The sequence below is a fragment of the Lutra lutra genome, chromosome 1 (assembly GCF_902655055.1).
Source record: "Lutra lutra chromosome 1, mLutLut1.2, whole genome shotgun sequence".
NCBI lineage: Eukaryota > Metazoa > Chordata > Mammalia > Carnivora > Mustelidae > Lutra > Lutra lutra.
The window spans coordinates 216,512,781-216,533,974 of NC_062278.1; the positions used below are offsets into that span (position 1 = coordinate 216,512,781).

The window sequence follows — 21,194 nt, forward strand, 5'->3', positions numbered from 1 at the left end:
TTGTCTGCTGTAAATGTAGTTACCTGTTTTTTTTTTTTTCTTCTTCTTTCTTTTTGGTTACCATTTGCTGAATATCTTTTTCCATCCCCTCACCATTAGTCAATGTGTATCTTGTATGAAGCCTATTGCCAGATCTTGTTGTCTTAGCCATTTAGCCATTCTGTTTTTTGACTGGAGAATTTAATCCATTTGTAAAGTTATTATTGATAGTTAAAGACTAACTACTGCCATTTTGTTCATTGTATTCTGGCTGTTTTGACCCTTTATTCTTTGTTTTTATCCTGCTGTTGGGTTTTCTCTGATGTCTTTCAATATCAATTTCTGACTTCTCTCTCTCTCTTCCCGCCCCTCCTCAGCTCACACATTTAATCAAAGAATTTTGGCAGCTGTGTCTTTCCCTCCGTGCTCTCCCCTAGAAGTAGAGCGCTGCTCTATCAGTGCAGAAGCAGCGTCACTGAACACGAGTTTTAGTCCCACTCGCAGAGGGCACGCTCCTTCGGGCTGTGGTTCGGTTCACGGCTCTATGTGGTGCATCAGAGCCCTGCTTGAGGGGGTCGTTTCTTCACACCCTGCCCAGTCTGATCACAGGGCTTCCCCGGCGATGTCAGTTTGGCCTGGGCTTCCTGATTAGTGAGGGCTCTGAGGCCAACAGTCTGACTCCGGATTCAAAGCCGTGCACTGTGCCCAGGATGACTGCTGAGCGCCGAGACCCGGGTTGAGCCCAGAAGGGAAAGCCGGCGACCCTGGCCTGCACAGCCTGGGTTTAGGGGTTAGCGCTGGGGCCCCTCTGGTTACCTGGCAGTGACCCTGGGCATTCCCCGAGGCCGCAGCGCAGCTCCTCAGTGAAGGTGTCTCTAAAGTGGGCAGTGTGGCAACCCAGGGAGCACGCGGGCCCAGCCACAAGGGCTCCAAGACGCCGGGCTGCGTCCTGGCCACGCAGCTGGGCCTGCATCAGTGCAAACCCCGTGAGGCGCTTAGACTCGGACAGACGCTCCACCAGCTGCGGGCAGTGCTGCAGGACGGCCAGGAGCCTCGGAAGAACCATCCTCTGGGCTACCCGGAACCCGGAGCACGCCGCTCTCAATTTCTGACTTCTCTGTCAACGTGGGGTTCAAACTTACGAGCCTGAGATCAAGAGTCACAGGTCCTACTGACTGAGCCAGCCAGGGACCTCTATTATGAACTTTTACTACAGACTTTTTTTTTTCCCCATGTGGTTACTATGAGGCTTACATAAAATATCTTTAAATTTTAACACCCTTTAAAAACTGGTAACTTCAGTGGCATTCCTAAATTTTATACTTTTACACTCCCTCTCACATTTCAGGTTAGTGATGTTACAGCTTACATTATTTTTTCAACATATATTGTGTATAGAAAAATTATTATACTTATGGGTATTTTTACTATATTTTCTAACAAAATTGGAGTTATAAGTGAATCTTTAATTACATCACAGAATCCAACTTTGAGCATATATTTACCGTTACCAGTGAGCTTTACACTATCTTATGTTTTTATGATGTTAATCAGTGTTCTTTTACGTCTACTCAAAGAACTCCCGTTAGTATTTCTTGTAAGGCAGGTGTAGTGGTAATGAATTCCCACAGCTTTTGATTGGTCGTAAGTCTTTGTCCTTCAGAAAAGGAGAGAGATTTGCCAGGTATAGAAGTCTTGTTTTGACAATTTAATTCTCTCAATGTTTTTCTTTTTTTAAATGTTTTTTTTTTTTAAGATTATTTATTTATTTATTTGTCAGAGAGAGAGAGAGAGAGAGAGAGAGAGAGAGAGAGACAGCATGAGTGAGCACAGGCAGACAGAACGGCAGGCAGAGGCAGAAGGAGAAGCAGGCTTCCTGCCAAGCTAGGAGCCCGATGTGGGACTCGATCCCAGGACACTGGGATCATGACCTGAGCCAAAGGCAGCTGCTTAACCAACTGAGCCACCCAGGCGTCCCTCTCTCAATGTTTTTCTTTCAATATTTTGAATATATCATTCCATTCACTCCTGGCCTAAAAAATTTCTATTGGGAAATCCACCCATCATTTTATGGGAGTTCCTTTGTATATAAATTATCTCTTTTCTCTTGCCACTTTGAAAATTCTGTCTTTGACTTTTGACAATTATGTCTTGCTGTATCCCTATTCATGTTCAACCTAGTGGGGGTCAGGTCTCAGGGATGTGGATGTCCATTTCTCTCTGAGAAGTTTTCAGCCATTCTTGGTTTAAGTCTTCTTCTGGATTTTCCATAATGCAGATATTGTTTCTTTTGACTGTGTTCTATTAAGTCCTGTAGGCTTTCTTCACTCTTTCATTCTTCTTTTTGCTGCTCTGACTAGATACTTCAACTCTCTAGTCTTCTAGGACACTGATTCATTCTTCTGCATGGTCACATATGCTTTTCAAGCTTTCTATTGAATTCTTCAGTTCATTAATTGTATTTTTCATCTCTAGGCTTTATTTTTTTTTTTTTTTGTTTACTAAGTAATCTCTATACCCAGCATGGGGCTCAAACTCATGACCCTGAGATCAAGAGTTGCATGTTGGGGCGCCTGGGTGGCTCAGTGGGTTAATAAGCCTCTGCCTTCGGCTCAGGTCATGATCTCAGGGTCCTGGAGTCGAGCCCCACATCGGGCTTTCTGCTGAATGGGGAGTCTGCTTCCCTCTCTCTCTCTGCCTGCCTCTCTGCCTACTTGTGATCTCTCTTTAAAAAAAAGAAAAGAGTTGCATGTTTTTGTTTTTTAAGATTTTATTTATTTGACAGAGATCACAAGTAGGCAGAGAGGCAGGTGGTGGTGGTGGTGGGGAAGCAGGCTCCCCGCTTTGTTTGACATTTTATAGATTTCCATTTCTTTAGGGTACGTTATCAGAGCTTTATTAGTTTCCTTTGGTAGTATTATGCTTACCTGATTTTTCATGATCCTTCATTACTTACATGGGTAGCTGCACATTTTGAGTAAGTGGTCTTCTCTTTCAGGATTTATAGGTTCACTTTGGCAGAAACGGTTCTTTACTAGTCAGGTCAGTTTAGCTTTCTGGACTGTTTGCTGATAGTGTCATTGGGCAGATGGGACTGCTAACGATGTCTGTTTTTGGTCAAGGCCAACTGCCTGAGCTCTGAAGTTCAGGGAGCTGTGAATAGTGGTATAGGAATGCTAGCTTGGTTCCCTGCCCAAGCAAGGCTGTAGGCTGGGCTCTGGAGTTGCCTGGGATCTCTAGTCAGGCTTACTAGCTGGTAAGGACTGGGTACTATACTCAGAAGTAGGCAGGGTTATGAATTATCTTCTCTGTGTTGTTTGGGCAACAAGACAGACACTTCAGTGCCCACATGGCTCATTGTTTGAGGACCCATATTAGGCAAGACTGGGCACTGAATTCTCTGGCTACTTAAAGGTACTCAAATCAAGGTAGTCTGAGTAACCTTTCACATTTATGTTGATGGTCACATTTTGTTGGATAGAGTATATCTACATTATAATTCAGTAGAAAATGCCAAATCAATTTTCCAAATATATTGATCAAGAAAACACATGTGGTAAGCCAAGGAACAAAGGGGGAGGATACAGAAATATCACCTCACACTTAAAGAGTACAAATAATTTGGAGCAAATCTACATATGTCACAGTATGTTTCTGGGTTTCAATATCTATGTCTAGGGGACTGTTATGTTTGCCTATTTATCAGATGTTTCCTAGTAGCTATGTGCACAGGTTTGAGGTTAGTACAATGTTTTATCTTGTGTGATTCTGGACTTGTCTGTAAGTCCTTTATCTAGTGCATAGTTCAGAAGGTAGTTTAGAAGGACTGTATTCAAAATTCTTTGTATGCTTTATAAGAAAGGAAAGATACTGATTACTTAATCTCTACACCCAACACGGGGTTCAAATTCACTACCCAAGAACAAGAGTCACATGCTCTACTGATTGGTCCAGCCACGTGCCCCTACTTAAGACCTTAAACACAAAGCTTTCAGTGTAATGAACCGCATAAATTTTAGACATCAGAAGGAAAAATAAATGAGGAAAAAATGGAATTCAAAGAAAAACAAAAATAAGACAAATGAAAAGCATAAAATTAGATACCTGAATTAAATCCAAATATTAGTAATTATATTACAAATAAATGGACTAAATGCTTCTATTAAATTAGGACTGTTATTATGGATTTAAAAATTATCAATATTAGTGCAATATGTGATTCTGAATCCCCCCCTTGCCCCAAAACAGGCCAAATAAAGGAAAGTTTAAATAAGGTTTGTAGATTAGTTGATGGTATTTTGTCAATGTTAATTTCCTAGTTTCAGTAATTATACTATGGTTATCTAAGCTGTCAAACTTAAGGAGAGGTGGGTAAAAAATATATAGGGACACAGGTCTTATTTTTTACCTCTCTGAATGCCTGAATTTATCTCAAAATGAGAACTTTATTTAGAACCCAGAGTTTTTAAATGACAGCTACAGGTTTTTAAAAAGTCATCTAAAATGCTTAAGAAATCAGGTTGAGAAATACAGGAGAAACAATATGATAAAGATACATAAAAATCTGACAAAAGATTTTAATGAAATGGGCATTTAGAGAGATAAAGGGTTACTTACAATATTTAAATTAATTTACCAAAAAGCAACAGCAATTCCAAAATGATATGCAGCTAATATAACACAGCTTTCAAAAAAATAGAAAACCAAAATGGACAATATAAAAAGAGAATTATAAAAGCTACCCTCAGAGTAGAACATTTCTGATACACCTCTCTCTGGAACAGAATAGAGGAATATTCAATAACCACAAAGGCTTGAGCAAAACAATTAATGAGCTGGACCCAGAGACAGAGGGCACTGCTGGCTGCAAACATTCTTTTCAAGCTTGCATGAAACACTTCTGCAAACTGACCACACACAGGGCCAGAAAGCATATCTCAAACGTGTCAAAAGATTAATATAATTCTGTAAAGACCATGAAGCTTGGTCACAATCAATAACAAAAACATTAAAAATACAACATATGGTGGAAATATACAAACACATTTTGAAATAATGTCAAACTACAAACTAGCCAAAGCTTCAAATGCTTACATAACAGAATAAAGTCTGAAAAATGGTCTATGCATTGAGTTGAGGTAGGAAAGGAATAATAAACACAGAGGCACTTGGGTAGCTCAGCTGGTTAAGCATCTGATGCTTGATCTCAGGTCAGGTCTTCATCTTGGGTCGGGAATTCAAGCCTTGCACTGGGTTCCATGCTGGGTGTGGAGCCTATTTAAAAATAAATACATACATATAAAGAAAGTATGGTCTGACTACAACGCTGCTTGTTGACAGGCCAAGACTGGCAATAAAACAGATGAAAAAATATCCCATGCAAAAAGAAACCAAAAGATGGGGCGCCTGGGTGGCTCAGTGGGTTAGAGCCTCTGCCTTCAGCTCAGGTCATGATCTCAGGGTCCTGGGATTGAGCCCCACATCGGGCTCTCTGCTTAGCAGGGAGCCTGCTTCCTCTTCTCTCTCTGCCTGACTCTCTGCCTACTTGTGATCTCCATCAAATAAATAAAATCTTTAAAAAAAAGTTTTTTCAATTAGCCAACATATAGTACATCATTAGTTTCTGATGTAGTGTTCAATGACTCATTAGTTGCATTTAAGATTCAGTGATCATCACAATGTGTTCCCACCTTAGAAATTTTAAATATTTTTTTATTTAAAAAAATTGCCATTTGGGAAAAAAAAAAAGTTTTGTAGTACCTCTTCCCAATGTATACATATCAGTAAGGTGACTTAGAGAACAGAAGTCAGTGGTTCACTCTGGGTCCTCCTAACTGAGCCAGCAGCTAATTGCTCAGGCCCAGACCACTGATTTCAACTGTGCATCAAGGACTTAAAACAGAGTCTATTAAAAACAAAGGGTATCAACAATGACTTACCAGAGGACAAATCAACAGCTGCTTCCCTGTAAGGGTGACAGTATAATTTACCTGACCTTCCTTTCTTTGACACCAAGACCATATCAGGGTATCTTATGAATGTTAGAATATACGGCCATCTCCATCCCTCTGGGGAACAGTCGTACTATGGAGTTGTACTATGTAGTAACCAATAAATATTATCTGTCAACAAATATCATATGTTAGCTCTGTGAGGATAATATAGGAGAACCCCACTAAAAATGGTGTGCCCTACCACTCTGGAAAACAGGATGGAGATTCCTCAAAAAGTTGAAAACAGAACTACTCCATGACCCAGCAATTGCAATACTAGAGATTTACCCCAAAGATACAAAAGTAGCAATCTGAAGGGGCACTTGCACCCCAATGTTTATAGCAGCAATGTCCACGATAGGCAAACTATGGATGTCCATCAACAGACCCAGATGTCTATCGACAGATGAACTAAAGATGTAGTGTATATACAAATACAATAGAATATTACCCTGCCCTCAAAAAGAATGAAATCTTGCGGCGCCTGGGTGGCTCAGTGGTTAAAGCCTCTGCCTTTGGCTCAGGTCATGATCCCAGGGTCCTGGGATCGAGCCTCACATTGGGCTCTCTGCTCAGCAGGGAGCCTGCCTCCTCCTCCTCTCTCTCTCTGCCTGCCTTTCTGCCTACTTGTGATCTGTCTGTCAAATAAATAAAAATCTTTAAAAAAAAAAAAGAATGAAATCTTGCCATTTGCAACAACATGGATGGAGCTAGAGTATATTATGCTAAGTAAAATGAAACAGTCAGAAACAAATACTGTATGATTTCATTCACATACGGAATTTAAGAAAACAGATGAACACGTGGGAGGCAAAAAAGAGAAAGAGAGGGAAAAACAAACCAGAGACTGTGAAAGAACAGGGTTGATGGAGGGAGGAGGGTGGGGAAATGGGCTAAATGGGTGATGGATATCAAGGAGGGGACTTGATACGATGAGCATTGGGTGTTATGTGTAAATGATGAATCACTGAATTCTACTCCTGAAATCAATATTGCATTACATGTTAACAAAACAGAATTTACATAAAAATTAGGGAAAAAAGAATTCAAAATAACAGTCATAAAGATATTCAAGAAACTGAGAAGAATGGATGAACATACTAAACATTTCAACAGAAACAGAAAACATCAAGTAACAAACAGGGCTGCCTGGATGACCTCTTTGAAAGAGCGTGACTTCTCAGGAAACTGCTTTCCCTGAAGAGAAGGAGGAAAAATTGTCTCTTTCATTTCTAAAGCTGATGTCGCAGGAATGAGTGAAATTTAGAGATGTGGCTGTGATCTTTTCTCCAGAGCAATGGGCTCATTTAAACCCTTAAGAGAAAAAACTGTATAAGGATGTAATGCTGTGATTATCTTGTATTTTTGGACACTATGTTTTGGTGCACTTATAAGGTAGATGTGATATCCTCTTTGAGGCAAGGAAAGGAGCCCTGGGTGCTGGAGAAAGATGGTAACAAGTGCTCCATGCCCAGTGTGTCAGGAAGCTCTCACTATGTTAAGATAGAAAACTTTGTACTTGTGTCCAATGTTATGAACATAATGAGTGCAGCACGACTTTCAACCATGTCTCCCACCTGACTGAACATCAGTGAAGTCACAAGGTAGAGAAAGCCCACAAACATGGTCAAAACAAAGGCCTTTAGGCACTGCTCATCATTTAGAACACTCTAAATATTTAAATTCTAGATAAATAATTAGGAAGTAATCAGTGTTGCAGAACCTTTAACAGAGCTTCAAAAGTTATTTCACACCAGAGCATATACATAAACTAAAGCCACACAGATGTGATGTATATCAGAGCCTATAGGTTTCTCTCATCCTTTAACACACACCAGAGTTTTCATGTTGGCAAGACCAAACCTGACTCACCACCAAAAAATTCATACTCAAAAGAAACTCTTTGCCTCCGTACCAAATAATTCATATTAAAAGAAAATATTATACATGTAATTATTTTAAAAAGGACTTCAGTCCATACGATTTATCCTACATCAAAAAGTTCATACTAGGGGCACCTGGGTGGCTCAGTGGGTTGAGCCTCTGCCTTCGGCTTGGGTCATGGTTTCAGGGTCCTGGGATCAAGCCCTGCATGGGGCTCTCTGCTCAGTGGGGAGCCTGCTTCCCCTCTCTCTCTCTGCCTGCCTCTCTGCCTACCCGTGATCTCTCTGTCAAATAAATAAATAAAATCTTTAAAAAAAAAAAGTTCATACTAAAGAGAGACTCAACAAATGTATTGTGAAAAAATCCTTTAAAACTGGCTCAAATCATGGGGTGCCTAGGTGGTTCAGTTGGTTAAGCATGTGACTCTTGGTTTTGGTTCAGGTCATGAGCTCAGGGTCCTGAGATCAAGCGCCATTATCAGGTTCCCCACTCAGAGGGAGTCTGCTTGGGATTCTCTCCCTCTCCCTCCCATTCCTTCTTGTCCCTCTCCTTGCTCATGCTCATTTGTTCTCTCTCTCTCCCTCTCTCAAATAAATAAAATCTTTAAAAAATAAAAATAAAGGGGAGTAGCAAGATGGTGAGGAGTAGGAGACCTAAATTTCATCTGGTCCCAGAATTCAGCTAGTCAGATATCAAACCATTCTGAACACCTACAAACTCAACAGGAGATTGAAGAAAAGAACAGCAGGAATTCTATGAAGAGAAAAGCAACCACTTTCTGGAAGGTAGGACGTGTGGAGAAGTGAATCCGAGGTGATAAATGGGGAGATAGGCTGAGGGGCGGAGGGGCCAGCTCCCGGCAAGCAATAGAGCAGTGGAGCACAAAACTGGAACTTTTAGAAGTCTGCTCCACAGAGGGACGTCACTCCAGAGGCTAAGCAGGGGGTGGAGCCCTCACTGGGACAGTGTGGTCTCAGGACTTACGGGGTCACAGAAAGACCAGGAGTGCCTAAGTGTGGCAGAGTTCTCAGGTATTAGAGCAGGGAAGCCAGCTGCAGAGGAAAACTGGAAAAAATAAGGAGAGGGCCTCAGCTTGGGGTTACCTTGAACTGTGACCCGAGGCACAGTCAGGCCACTACTCTTCAAGCAGGGACCCCACAAGTGCCAGATCCAGGGTTCCACGAGAAGGAGCGGCGCAGAATGCTATAGGAATCTGTTGGGTTTGGAGACTCCAGATGGGGCTGTGTGCCAGAGATAGAGGTGCTTGGTCATAGGCTGGGTGAGCACGGAGTGCGGCCAGAGACCAGAAAGACAGGAGTGATGACTGCTTTTGTCTGAGGGCTCACTGAAGAGGGGGGCCCACTGAGCCACCCAGGCACCCCTTAAAAACATTTTTAATTTTCATTTTTATTGTCATATTCTATCTCTTCATTGTATTTAACCTTATTTTTTATATACATATATGCTTTTCTTTCTCTTAAAATTTTGGGTTTCTTCTAACAGACCAAATATACCCTAAATCTAGTGTATGGCTTTGTCCTAGCCTCCAGACTGATCACATTCTCTCTGTTTTTTCTTTTCTTTCTTTTTTAAACCAACTTATCAATTTCTTTTAAAAAATCTTTTTAAAAAATCTTTTAAAATTTTATCATTATAGTTATATTCCATCCCTTCATTGTGTTTACTCTTATTTTTATATATACGTTTTTCTTTCTTTAAAATGTTGGGAGAAGGGGCACCTGGATGGCTCAGTCATTTAGTGGTTGCCTTTGGCTCAGGTCATGATCCCAGGGTCCTGGGATTGAGCCCCGCATTGGGCTCCCTGCTCAGCAGGAAGCCTGCTTCTCCCTTTCCCACTCCCTCTGCTTGTGTTCCCTTTCTTGCTGTGTCTCTCTCTGTCAAATAAACAAATAAAGTCTTTAAAAAAAAAATGTTGGGAGGCAATTTCTTCTAGCAGACCAAAATACACCCAAAATCAAGTGTGTGTCTCTGTTCCATTCACCAGCCTAATCACATTTTTTTTTCCTTCTTCTCCCCCCAGCCCCCAGCCACAACCTCGCTAGTTTTGGATCTCTTCTGATTTGGTTAGTGTATATTTTTCTGGGATCATCGTTACCCTTTTAGCATTTTGTTTTCTCATCCATCTATTCTTCTCTGGACAAAATGACAAGGTAGAAAAACTCACTTCAAAAAAAAAAAAAAAAAAAAAGAACAGAAAAGAACAAGAGGCAGTACCGACTACTGGGGACCCAATTAATACAGACATCAGTAAGATGTCAGAACCAGAGTTCAGAATGACAACTATAAAGATGCTAGCTGGGCTTGAAAAAAGCATAGAAGACACTAGCATATCCTTTTCTGGAGAAATAAAAGAACTAAAATCTAACCAAGTTGAAATAAAAAAAAAGCTATTGATGAGGTGCAATCAAAAGTGGAGGCTCTTACTGCTAGAATAAATGAGTCCAAAGAAAGAATTAGTGGTAAAGAAGACCAAATGCTGGGGAATAAAGAAGCTGAGAAAAAGATAAACAACTATTCGATCACGAGGGGAGAATTTGAGTGATAAGTGATACCATAAAGTGAAATAATATTAGAGTAATTGGGATCCCAGAAGAAAAAGAAAGTGGGGCAGAGGTATATTGGAACAAATTATAGCGGAGAGCTTTCCTAATTTGGGGAAGGAAACAAGCATCAAAATCCAGGAGGCACAGAGAACATCCCCTTAAAATCAATAAAAATGAGGTCAATATTTAATTTAATAGTAAATTAATAGTAAAACTTACAAGTCTCAATGACAAAGAGAAAATCCTGAAAGCAGCTCGGGACAAGAGGTCTATCAAGGGCAGAAACATTAGATTGGCAGAAAACCTATCCACAGAGACCTGGCAGGCCAAGGACAGGCATGATATATTCAGGGTACTAAAGAGGAAAGATATGCAGCCAAGAATGTAGGAGTGATAAAAAGCTTCTAGGGTAAACAGAAACCAGAAGAATTTGTGATCACCAAACCAGCCTACAAGAAATATTGAAAGGGGTCCTCTAACAAAGAGCCCCAGAGTAACACAGACCAGATAGGAACAGAGACGATATACAGTATCAGTCACCTTACAGCAGGCAAAACAATGGAAATAAATTCCTATCTTTCAATAGTTACCCTAAATGTAAATGGGCTAAAGGCCCCAATCAAAAGACATAGAGTGTCAGACTGGATAAAAAAGCAAGAGCCATTGATATGCTGTCTGCAAGAGACTCATTTTAGACCCAAAGATACCCCTAGATTTAAAGTGAGGGGGTAGAAAACCATTTATCATGCTAATGGACTTCAAAAGAAAGTTGGAGTGGCAATACTTATATTATACAAATCAGATATTAAGCTTAAGACTATAATAAGAGATGAGGAAGGACACTATATCATACTTAAAGGGTCTGTCCAACAAGAAGATCTAACAATTTTAAATATCAATGTCCCTAACGTGGGAGCAGCCAACTACATAAAGCAACTAATAACAAAATCAAAGAAAAACATTGACAAGAATACAACAATAGTAGGGGACTTTAACACCCCCTCACTGAAATGGACAGATATCTAAACAAAAGATCAAGAAGGAAATAAAGGCTAAAATGACACACTGGACCAAATGGACATCACAGATATATTCAGAACATTCCTTCCAAAGCAACAGAATTCACATTCTTCTCTAGTGCACATGGAACATTCTCCAGAATAGATCACATCCTGGGTCACAAATCAGGTCCCAGCTGGTACCAAAAGACTTGGATCATTCCTTGCATATTTTCAGACCACAATGCTTTGAAACTCAAACTCAATCACAAGAGGAAAGCTGGGAAAAAACTTAAAAACAGGGGCGCCCGGGTGGCTCAGTGGGTTAAAGCCTCTGCCTTCGACTCGGGTCATGATTCCAGGGTCCTGGGATCGAGTCCCCCATTAGGCTCTCTGCTTAGCAGGGAGCCTGCTTCCCTTCCTCTCTCTCTGCCAGCCTCTCTGCCTACTTATGGTCTCTGTCTGTCAAATAAATAAATAAAATCTTAAAAAAAAACCACCTTAAATACATGGAAGCTAAAGAACATCCTACTAAAGAAGGGCACCTGGGTGGCTCAGTGGGTTAATCCTCTACCTTCGGCTCAGGTCATGATCTCAGGGTTCTGGGATCAAGCCCTGCATTGGGCTCTCTGCTCAGCAGGAAGCCTGCTTCCCCCTCTCTCTGCCTGATTCTCTGCCTACTTGTGTTCTCTCTTTCTCTCTGTAAATAAAATCTTTAAAAAAATAAAATAAAACAAAATAAATAAAAAATTCATGGAAACAAATGAAAATGAAAACACAACTGTTCAAACTCTATGGGATGCAGCAAAGATGGTCCTGAGAGGAAAGTATATAGCAATACAAGTCTTTCTCAAGAAACAAGAAAGGTCTCAAATACATAACCTAACCCTATACCTAAAGGAGCTGGAGCAAGAACAGCAAATATAGCCTAAACCCAGCAGCAGAAGAGAAATAAGAGAAATAAATGAAATATAAACCAAAAGAACAGTAGAATAGATCAACGAAACTAGGAGCTGGTTCTTTGAAAGAACTAGTAAGACTGATAAACCCCTGGCCAGACCTATCAAAAAGAAGGGAGAAAGGACCCAAATTAGTAAAACCATGAATGAAAAAGGAGAGATCAGAACCAACACCAAAGAAATACAATTATAAGAACATATTATGAGCAACCATGTGCCAGCAAATTAGACAATCTGGAAGAAATGGATGCATTCTCAGAGTCGTATAAACTACCAAAACTGAACCAGGAAGAAATAGAAAACCTGAACAGACCTATAACCAGTAAGGAGATTGAAATAGTCTTCAAAAATCTCCCAACACGCCTGGGTGGCTCAGTCATTAAGTGTCTGCCTTCAGCTCAGGTCATGATCTCAAAATCTTGGGATCAAGTCCCACTTGGGGCTTCCCTCGGGAAACCTGTTTGTCTCTCTCCCACTTCCCCTGCTTGTGTTTCCTTTCTCACTTTCTCTCTGTTAAATAAGTAAGTAAAATCTTAAACAAAGAAAGAAACAAACAAAAGAAACCTCCCAACAAAGGCCCAGGGCCAGATAGCTTCCCAGGGGAATTCTACCAAACATTTAAAGAAGAATTAATTCCTATTCTCCTGAAATTGTTCCAAAAAATAGAAATGGAAAGAAAACTTCCAAACTCATTTTATGAGGCCAGCATTACCTTGACCCCAAAACCAAAAAAAGACCCCGTCAAAAAGGAGAATTATAGGGGCGCCTGGGTGGCTCAGTGGGTTAAAGCCTCTGCCTTCGGCTCAGGTCATGATCTCAGGTCCTGGGATCGAGCCCCGCATCGGGCTCTCTGCTCAGCAGGGAGCCTGCTTCCTCTTCTCTCTCTGTCTGCCTCTCTGCCTACTTGTGATATCTCTCTGTCAAATAAATAAATAAAAAATCTTTAAAAAAAAAAAAAAAGGAGAATTACAGACCAATATCCTTGATGAACCTAGATGCAAAAATTCTCACCAAAATACTAGCCAATAGGTTCCAACAGTACATTAAAAAGATTATTCACCATGACCAAGTGGGATTTATTCCTGGGTTGCAAGATTGGTTCAACATCCACAAATCAATCAGTATGATATTTTTAATATCATTAATAAAAGAAAAAACAAGAACCATATGATCCTCTCAATAGATGCTGAAAAAGCATTTGACAAAGTACAGCATCCCTTCCTGATCAAAATTCTTCATAGTGTAGGCACAGAGAGTACATTCTTCAATATCATCAAAGCCATCTTTGAAAAACCCACAGTGAATATCATTCTCAATGGGGAAAACCTGAGAGCTTTTCCGCTAAGGTCAGGAACACACAGGGATGTCCACCATCACCCCTGCTATTCAACATAGTACTAGAAGTCCTAGGCTCAGCAATCAGACAACAACAACAACAAAAACAAAAGGCATCCGAATCATCAAAGAAGTCAAACTCATTCTTTGCAGGTGACATACTTTATGTGGAAAACCCAAAAGATTCCACCCCAAAACTGCTAGAAGTCATATAGGAATTCAGTAAAGTATCAGGATATAAAATCAATGCACAGAAATCAGTTGCACTTCAATAAAACAAAAACAAGACAGAAGAAAGAGAAATTAAGGATTCAATCCCATTTATAATTGCACCAAAACCATAACATACCTAGGAATAAATCTATCCAAAGAGGCAAAGGATCAGTACTCAGAAACTATAGAACATTCATGGAAGAAACTGAGGAAGACACAAAGAAATGGAAAAACATTCCATGGTCATGGACTGGAAGAACAAATCTCGTGAAAATGTCTATGCTACGTAGAACAATCTACACATCAATGCAATCCCTATTAAAATACCATCAACTTTTTTTTCACAGAAATGGAAAAAATAATCTTAAAATTTGCACAGAATCAGAAAAGACTCTGAATAGCCACAGCAATGTTGAAACAGAAAACCAAAGCTCGTGGCATCATAATTCCAGACTTTAAGCTCTATTACAAAGCTGTAATCATCAAGACAGTATGGTACTGGCACGATAAACAGACACATAGATTAATGCAACAGAATAGAGAACTCAGAAATGGACCCTCAACTCTATGGTCAACCTATCTTTGACAAAGCAGGAAAGAGTATCCAATGAAAAAAGAGCCTCTTCAACAAATGGTGTTGGTTAAACTGGACAGCTACATACAGAAGGAGGAATGTGGACCATTTCCTTACCCCACACAAAAATAGACTCAAAATGGATGAAAGACCTCAATGTGAGACAGGAATCTATCAAAATCCTTGAGAAGAGGCGACTGGGTGGCTCAGTGGGTTAAAGCCTCTGCCTTCAGCTCGGGTCATGATTCCAGGGTCCTGGGATCGAGCCCCGCATCGGGCTCTCTGCTCAGCAGGGAGCCTGCTTCCTCCTCTCTCTCTCTGCCTGCCTCTCTGCCTACTTGTGATCTCTGACAAAAAAAAAAAAATTCCTTGAGGCGAACACAGGCAGCAACCCTTCAACCTCAGCCACAGCAATTACCTCCTAGACACATCATCAAAGGCAAGAGGAGCAAGGGCAAAAATGAACTATTGGAACTTCATCTACTATTGGTAACATTCATAAAGCAAGATAAAATGCTTTTGCACAGCAAGGGAAACAGTCAACAAAACCAAAAAACAACTAACAGAATGGGACAGAGTATTTGCAAATGACATATCAGATAAAGGGCTGGTATCCAAAATCTACCAAACTCAACTTATCAAACTCAATACCCAAAGAACAAATAATCCAATCAAGAAGACATAAACCGACATTTCTGGAAAGAAGACATCCAAATGACCAACAGACACATGAAAACATGCTCAATACTATTAGGCATCAGAGAAATACAAATAAAAACCACAATGAGATACCACCTCACACTAGTCAAAATGGCTAAAATTAACAAGCCAGGAAACAAAAGAGGGTAGCAAGGATAGGGAGAAAGGGAAACCCTCCTACACTGTTGGTGGGAATGTAAGCTGGTGTAGCCACTCTGGAAAACAGTATGGAGGTACCTCAAAAAGTTGAAAATAGAGCTACCCTATGACCCAGCAATTCCACTACTGGGTATTTACCCCAAACATAAAAATGGACTGATCTGAAGGGGTACCTGCATCCCAATGTTTATAGCAGCAATGTCCACAATAGCCAAACTATGGAAAGAGCCCAAGTGTCCATCAATAGATGGATGAAGATGTGAGATATATATATATATATATATATATATATATATATATATATATATATATATATATGGTGGAATATTATGCAGCCTTTAAAAAAAAATCTTGGGGCACCTGGGTGACTCAGTGGGTTAAGCCTCTGCCTTTGGCTCAGGTCATGATCTCAGGGTCCTGGGATCGAGTCCGGCATCAGGCTCTCTGCTCAGCGGGGAGCCTGCTTCCCCTCTCTGTCTGCCTCTCTGCCTACTTGTGATCTCTGTCAAATAAATATTAAAAAAAAAAACAAAAACAAAACAAAAAACCCCCAAATCTTGCCATTTGCAATGACATGGATGGAACTAGAGGGCATTATGCTGAGGGAAATAAGTCAATCAGAGAAAGACAATTATCATATGATCTCACTGATATGTGGAATTTGAGAAACAAGGCAGAGGATCATAGGTGAAGAGAGCAAAAAAGGAAATAAGAAGGGAGACAAACCATAAAAGACTCTTAATCTCAGGAACAAACTGAGGGTTGCTGGAGTGAAGGGGGATGGGAGGGATGGGGTGGCTGGGTGATGGATACTGGGGAGGGTATGTGTTGTGGTGAGCACTGTGTATTGTGTTAAGCCTGATGAATCATATCTTAAAAAATGGGGGTGCCGTGGGTGGCTCAGTTGGTTAAGCCACTGCTTTTGGCTCAGGTCATGATTCCAGAGTCCCAGGATCGAGTCCCACACAGGGTTCCCAGCTCTGTGGGGAGTCTGCTTCTCCCTCTGACCTTCTCTCCTTTCATGTTCTCTCACTCTGTCTCAAATAAATAAATAAAATCTTTATAAAAAAACTGATGAATCACAGACCTGTACCCCTGAAACAAATAATACATTATATGTTAATAATAAAAAATAAAATAAAGGTCAAGTTTAACATATGTATTTTTTTTTTAAGATTTTATTTATTTATTTAACACAGAGAGAGACACAAGTAGGCAGAGAGGCAGGCAGAGAGAGAGGAGGAAGCAGGCTTCCCGCCGAACAGAAAGCCCGATGCGGGGCTCCATCCCAGGACCCTGAAATCATGACCTGAGCCGAAGGCAGAGGCTTAACCCACTGAGCCACCCAGGCGCCCCTAACGTATGTATTTTATTTTCAACTTATGCTCGGAGTTCACCATAAAATGGATTCAGTTATCCACACAGAGAGAGCATGCATGCAAAATGTTAAAAATGGGTGAAACTATTATAATGAACATTCACTGTACCGGATGTTCAAATTTTGTTCAAAGTTTCAGATTTTACAGAAGAAAAATTGAGGGGATAAACCACACTCAGTCCAAACATCCCGTTAAGGGTAAAGTCAGTTATTCTGGAACTAGTGCCACAAGGCTCCCACCTTTTTCTCCTGGAGGCCCTTCTTGTGATGGTTTGTGGGGGATGCACGGGCCCAGGACGTTCAGAGCACAAGACAGCGGAGTATTCTTGCTTTCATTTAGAAGAATGACTTATGGCCCGTACATGTCCGTTCTTATACACAGAAATACACACACCCTTGAACCTAAGTCTCTTTTCTTTCTACCTATAGGTAACGTTCAAAAAGAAGAACAGGGGGCGCCTGGGTGGCTCAGTCCTTAAACGTCTGCCTTATGCTCAGGTCATGATCCCAGAGATCGAGTCTGGCGTAGGGCTCCCCGCTAGGTGGGGCGCCTGCTTCTCCCTCTGCCTGCTGCTCCCCCTGCTTGTGTTCTCTTTCTGGCTGTCTCTGTCAAATAAATACATAAAATCTTTTTTTAAATTAATTTATTTTTTTAATTTGACAGACAGAGATCACAAGTAGGCACAGAGAGAGAGAGAGGAAAGGACTCAGTCTCCCCGCTGAGCAGAGAGATCGATGCGGGGCTCGATCCCAGGACCCTGAGATCATGACCTGAGCCAAAGGCAGAGGCTTTAATCCACTGAGCCACACAGGCGCCCCTAAACACATAAAATCTAAAAAAAAAAAAAAAAAAAGAAGAAAAGAAAAAGAAAAACAGACAATGCCAAGGCCAAACGCTAGCAAGTAACTTTCCCTTGCCTATGAGTAGAGGAAAGTCCCGCTGAACCAAGGCTCCGCCGGTGCTCACCACAAGGGTCAGGAGTGCCAGCGTCGTGAGAACCGCAGGGCACCGCGTAGGGACAACGTCCCTGGCTCGTCGGAAATTCACTTCCTCCGGGAAAAGAGTCGCAACCGTTACCTGAGGCGTCTGAACCGGGAGGCACCGTGGCCGAAAACACTCCGCAGGCGCGCCTCACCTCACCTCCCGGACCGGCCCAATGCGGGCACCAGCGACCGCGAAGAGCACGAGCTCAAGGACCCGGCCCCTCTCAAGAGGCCGCTTGGAGACCGGGTCGCACCTGTGTTTTAACGCCCTCCTCGCATTCGGGCCTCCTTTTCACGCAGCCTCGCCGAACACAGGTTCAGGCCCGCGACGACTAACCTGAGTCGCCCAGGGAAACGTTGAGCAACGCGGCAAACACCTCCGCGCGCGAGTGACGCCACTTCCGCTTCCTGCCTCGCGCCGTAAGGGGGCGGGGCTCCAACTAGGACCGCGGGACTCGTTGGACCGCTTCTTGCTGGGAACCCGTAGTTTCCTTTCCAGTGGATGCTGAGGATCCTGGAGTTGGGCCAGCGTGGGGACAGAGGGCAGGGACAGACCCGAGAGACTAGGTGGGGCTCGAGCCAGGTCTGTGCTGTGTTTGGAAGTCAGGAGGGCAAGACTGGGCATGGGGCGCGGGGGGGGCGGGGTCTGCCCTCAGAGGATGCTTTCTTAACAAGTAATTTTGAGGGTTCCCGCCTTACCCTAAAAATTCTCTTCAAACTCTAGATTCCAACAGATTTCCTAATTTTCTTCTAGATGCATAGTTTTTAGTGACCTTTTAAGAATGTAGTTTCATGGGATAGCGGTGTGGGATAGTAGATCCATTTTTCCTTTCCTTTTTTTGAATTTTTTTTTTTAAGATTTTATTTATTTGACAGAGAGACAGATCACAAGTAAGCAGAGAGTCAGGCAGAGAGAGAGGGAGGAGCAGGCTTCCTGCCCAGCAGACAACCCGATGTGGGGCTCGATCCCAGGACCCCGAGGTTATGACCTGAGCTGAAGGCAGAGGAGTGACCCACTCAGCCACGAGGCCCCCTCATTTTTCCTTTTTCTTCACAAATAAACTGTACTGTAGTAGTACCTATTGATAAACTATCCGTGACATACTGATTTGAAATTCCACTTTTGTTATGTAGTAAATTCCTCTATATACACTTGCATTGACTTCCATTTTTTTATTTTTCAAAATTTTCCATACAGTCCAGGGCTCCCCATTCTAAGTTGTGGAACAGCACCTATAACAGGCATTTTCAGTTATTCAGTAATGGTTCTAAAGTTCCTACCACTGTCGGGTGATGTGGACTTCAGTGGGTGGTCATGGTGGAGTTCATAAGGTCCTTTTAGATCCTGGTTTATTAGCACATTACCAAGAATGGTTTATGTGCGTTATCAAATGTGTCTTACTCATCCCTTGAATTCATAACTGTTTTGCTATGTTCATGTTTCTGTATATTTCATTTTCATGTAACCAAAGGAATCTTTTGAAAATAATCTGTTTTTTGCCTTGCTTTGAAAAATTTTCTTCAAACTCTAGATTACATACATGTTTCCTATTTTCTTTCTTAATGTATGTTTTAATGACATTATAACGTTTATACTCCACGAATGCAATTTATCATGTGATGTTGGAGAGTGGATCCATTTTTGCTTTTTCTCCAGAAACATAGTTTTCTGTAGAATGATCTATTGATAAGCTATCCTTGACATACTGATTTGAAATTCCACTTTCATTAAACAGTGAATTGCTCTATATGCACCTGTATCAGTTTCTAGACTTAGGGTCATATCATACTCTCTTTTTACAATAATTTTATACTATGTTTTAGCATTGAGTGGTAAAACTATTATGGCAGCTAATGGTTATTACATCTTTTTGCTCAATGTTCTTCAGAGACAAAATTTTTTTATGAATTTACTTATGTAGCTATTATCATGATTTTCCCTTTTGTCTGTGTTTTGCAACAGCTATTATTGAGATATAATTCACATACCATATGATTTACTCTTTTAAAACTATACCGATCCACGTTTTTTAGTATGTCACAGAGTGGTGCAAGTGTTACATTTTAGAACCTTTGCATCACTCTGCAAGCACCTGTGGCTGTCCAACCCTTATTTTCTTCCTCCCTCAACATCTAAGCACCCACAAATCTATTTTCTTTCTCTATCACTTTGTACTGTATAGTAATTTCATGGAAATGAAATCATATAATGTTTGTCAATGATTTTTTTCACTTAGTATGCTTTTAAGGTTCATATGCTTTGCAGTATACATCATTTAAAAAAAGATTTTATTTGAGAGAGAGAGAGAAAGCACACTTGAGTGGAGGCGTGGCAGAGGGCGAGGGGGAGAGAGAATCTCAGGCAGACTCCCTGAGCACAGAGCCTGGCTCAGAGCTCAATCCCAGGACCCTGAGATCATGACCCGAGCCAAAATCAGGAGTTAGCAGCTTAACCAACTGCGTCATCCATGCACCCTCATCATGTTTTTTCTTGGTGACTAATATCCCATTGTATGAGTATATTACATTTTATTTACTTATCAGTTGATGAATATTTGGTTTGTTTCCACTTTGTGCGTATTAGGAGTGTAGTTATTGGGTTTTTGTTTTTGTTTTTTTTTTTAATGTATGCTCTATGCCCAAGGTGGACCTTGAACTCATGAGCCCGAGATTCATGTTTGTTTGTTTGTTTGTTTTAAAATATTTTTATTTGTCAGAGAGCACAAGCACGGGGAGTGGCAGGCAGAGTCAGAAGCAGGCTCCCCACTAAGCAGGGACCTGATGTACGACTTGATCCCAGTACCCGAGGATCATAACCTGAGCCAAAGACAGACGCTTAACTATCTGAGCCACCCAGGTGCCTGACTTGATACAATTTATACAGGGATTTTACTCAGGGCATCTTACAGATTGGGGCATCAGCTGGATGAAATCCAGGTGCTACGCAGCTATTCTTTGCAAAGTTCAGAACTTACTCCACAAATTTTATAGATCGAGAGGATGCCCCCGCTTTTTTTCCAGGGAGAACTGTAGGGAAATCAAAGGTTTTACATGCACACAATTGACAGCTAACATTTAATTAGATTTTGTGGTGCACTCTGTGCGTCACGAAGGGGAGAAACTATGTTATCTTGAACAAATTTATAGAGGACCAAAGCAAGCCTACCCCCATCCTGGCCTTGGCTATATTAGTCTACAAGGGGCCCAAAACAGGTAGCCCCAAGAGAGGTCATCATTTGAACACGAGCAAAAAGGAGGCTTAAAGCTGCTGTCAATATTGTCAGTGATCCTACAGTCCTTAGGTTCTCACTGTGGCTCCCACTTCCTAAGGACAGCCCTTCCCAACTACCGACTTCTTCTACATCAAAAATAAAATTTTATGGACACTGTACATATTGTTGCAGGTCATGAACCAAATGCTAATGCATTGGACTGTAGTAAACCCTGTGTTGGGTCACCCATTTCTCTCTTCAAA

The 21,194-nt window shown here is 41.3% G+C and overlaps 1 protein-coding gene and 1 long non-coding RNA gene across 2 annotated transcripts; both read right to left on the reverse strand.

Moving 5' to 3' along the window:
- Positions 1–287: 287 nt before the first annotated feature.
- On the reverse strand, positions 288–1,162 carry LOC125085259 (protein NCBP2AS2-like). The gene has a single exon (XM_047703571.1). The coding sequence runs from the start codon at positions 1,043–1,045 to the stop codon at positions 764–766; it is 282 nt and encodes a 93-aa protein (XP_047559527.1). The 5' UTR covers positions 1,046–1,162; the 3' UTR covers positions 288–763.
- Positions 1,163–4,396: 3,234 nt separating this feature from the next.
- LOC125085268 (uncharacterized) lies at positions 4,397–18,282 on the reverse strand. Its single transcript, XR_007122839.1, has 2 exons — positions 17,703–18,282; positions 4,397–5,253 (listed from the first exon to the last, which is right to left on the reverse strand). It is a non-coding gene; the product is annotated as an uncharacterized LOC125085268 (long non-coding RNA).
- Positions 18,283–21,194: the final 2,912 nt, after the last annotated feature.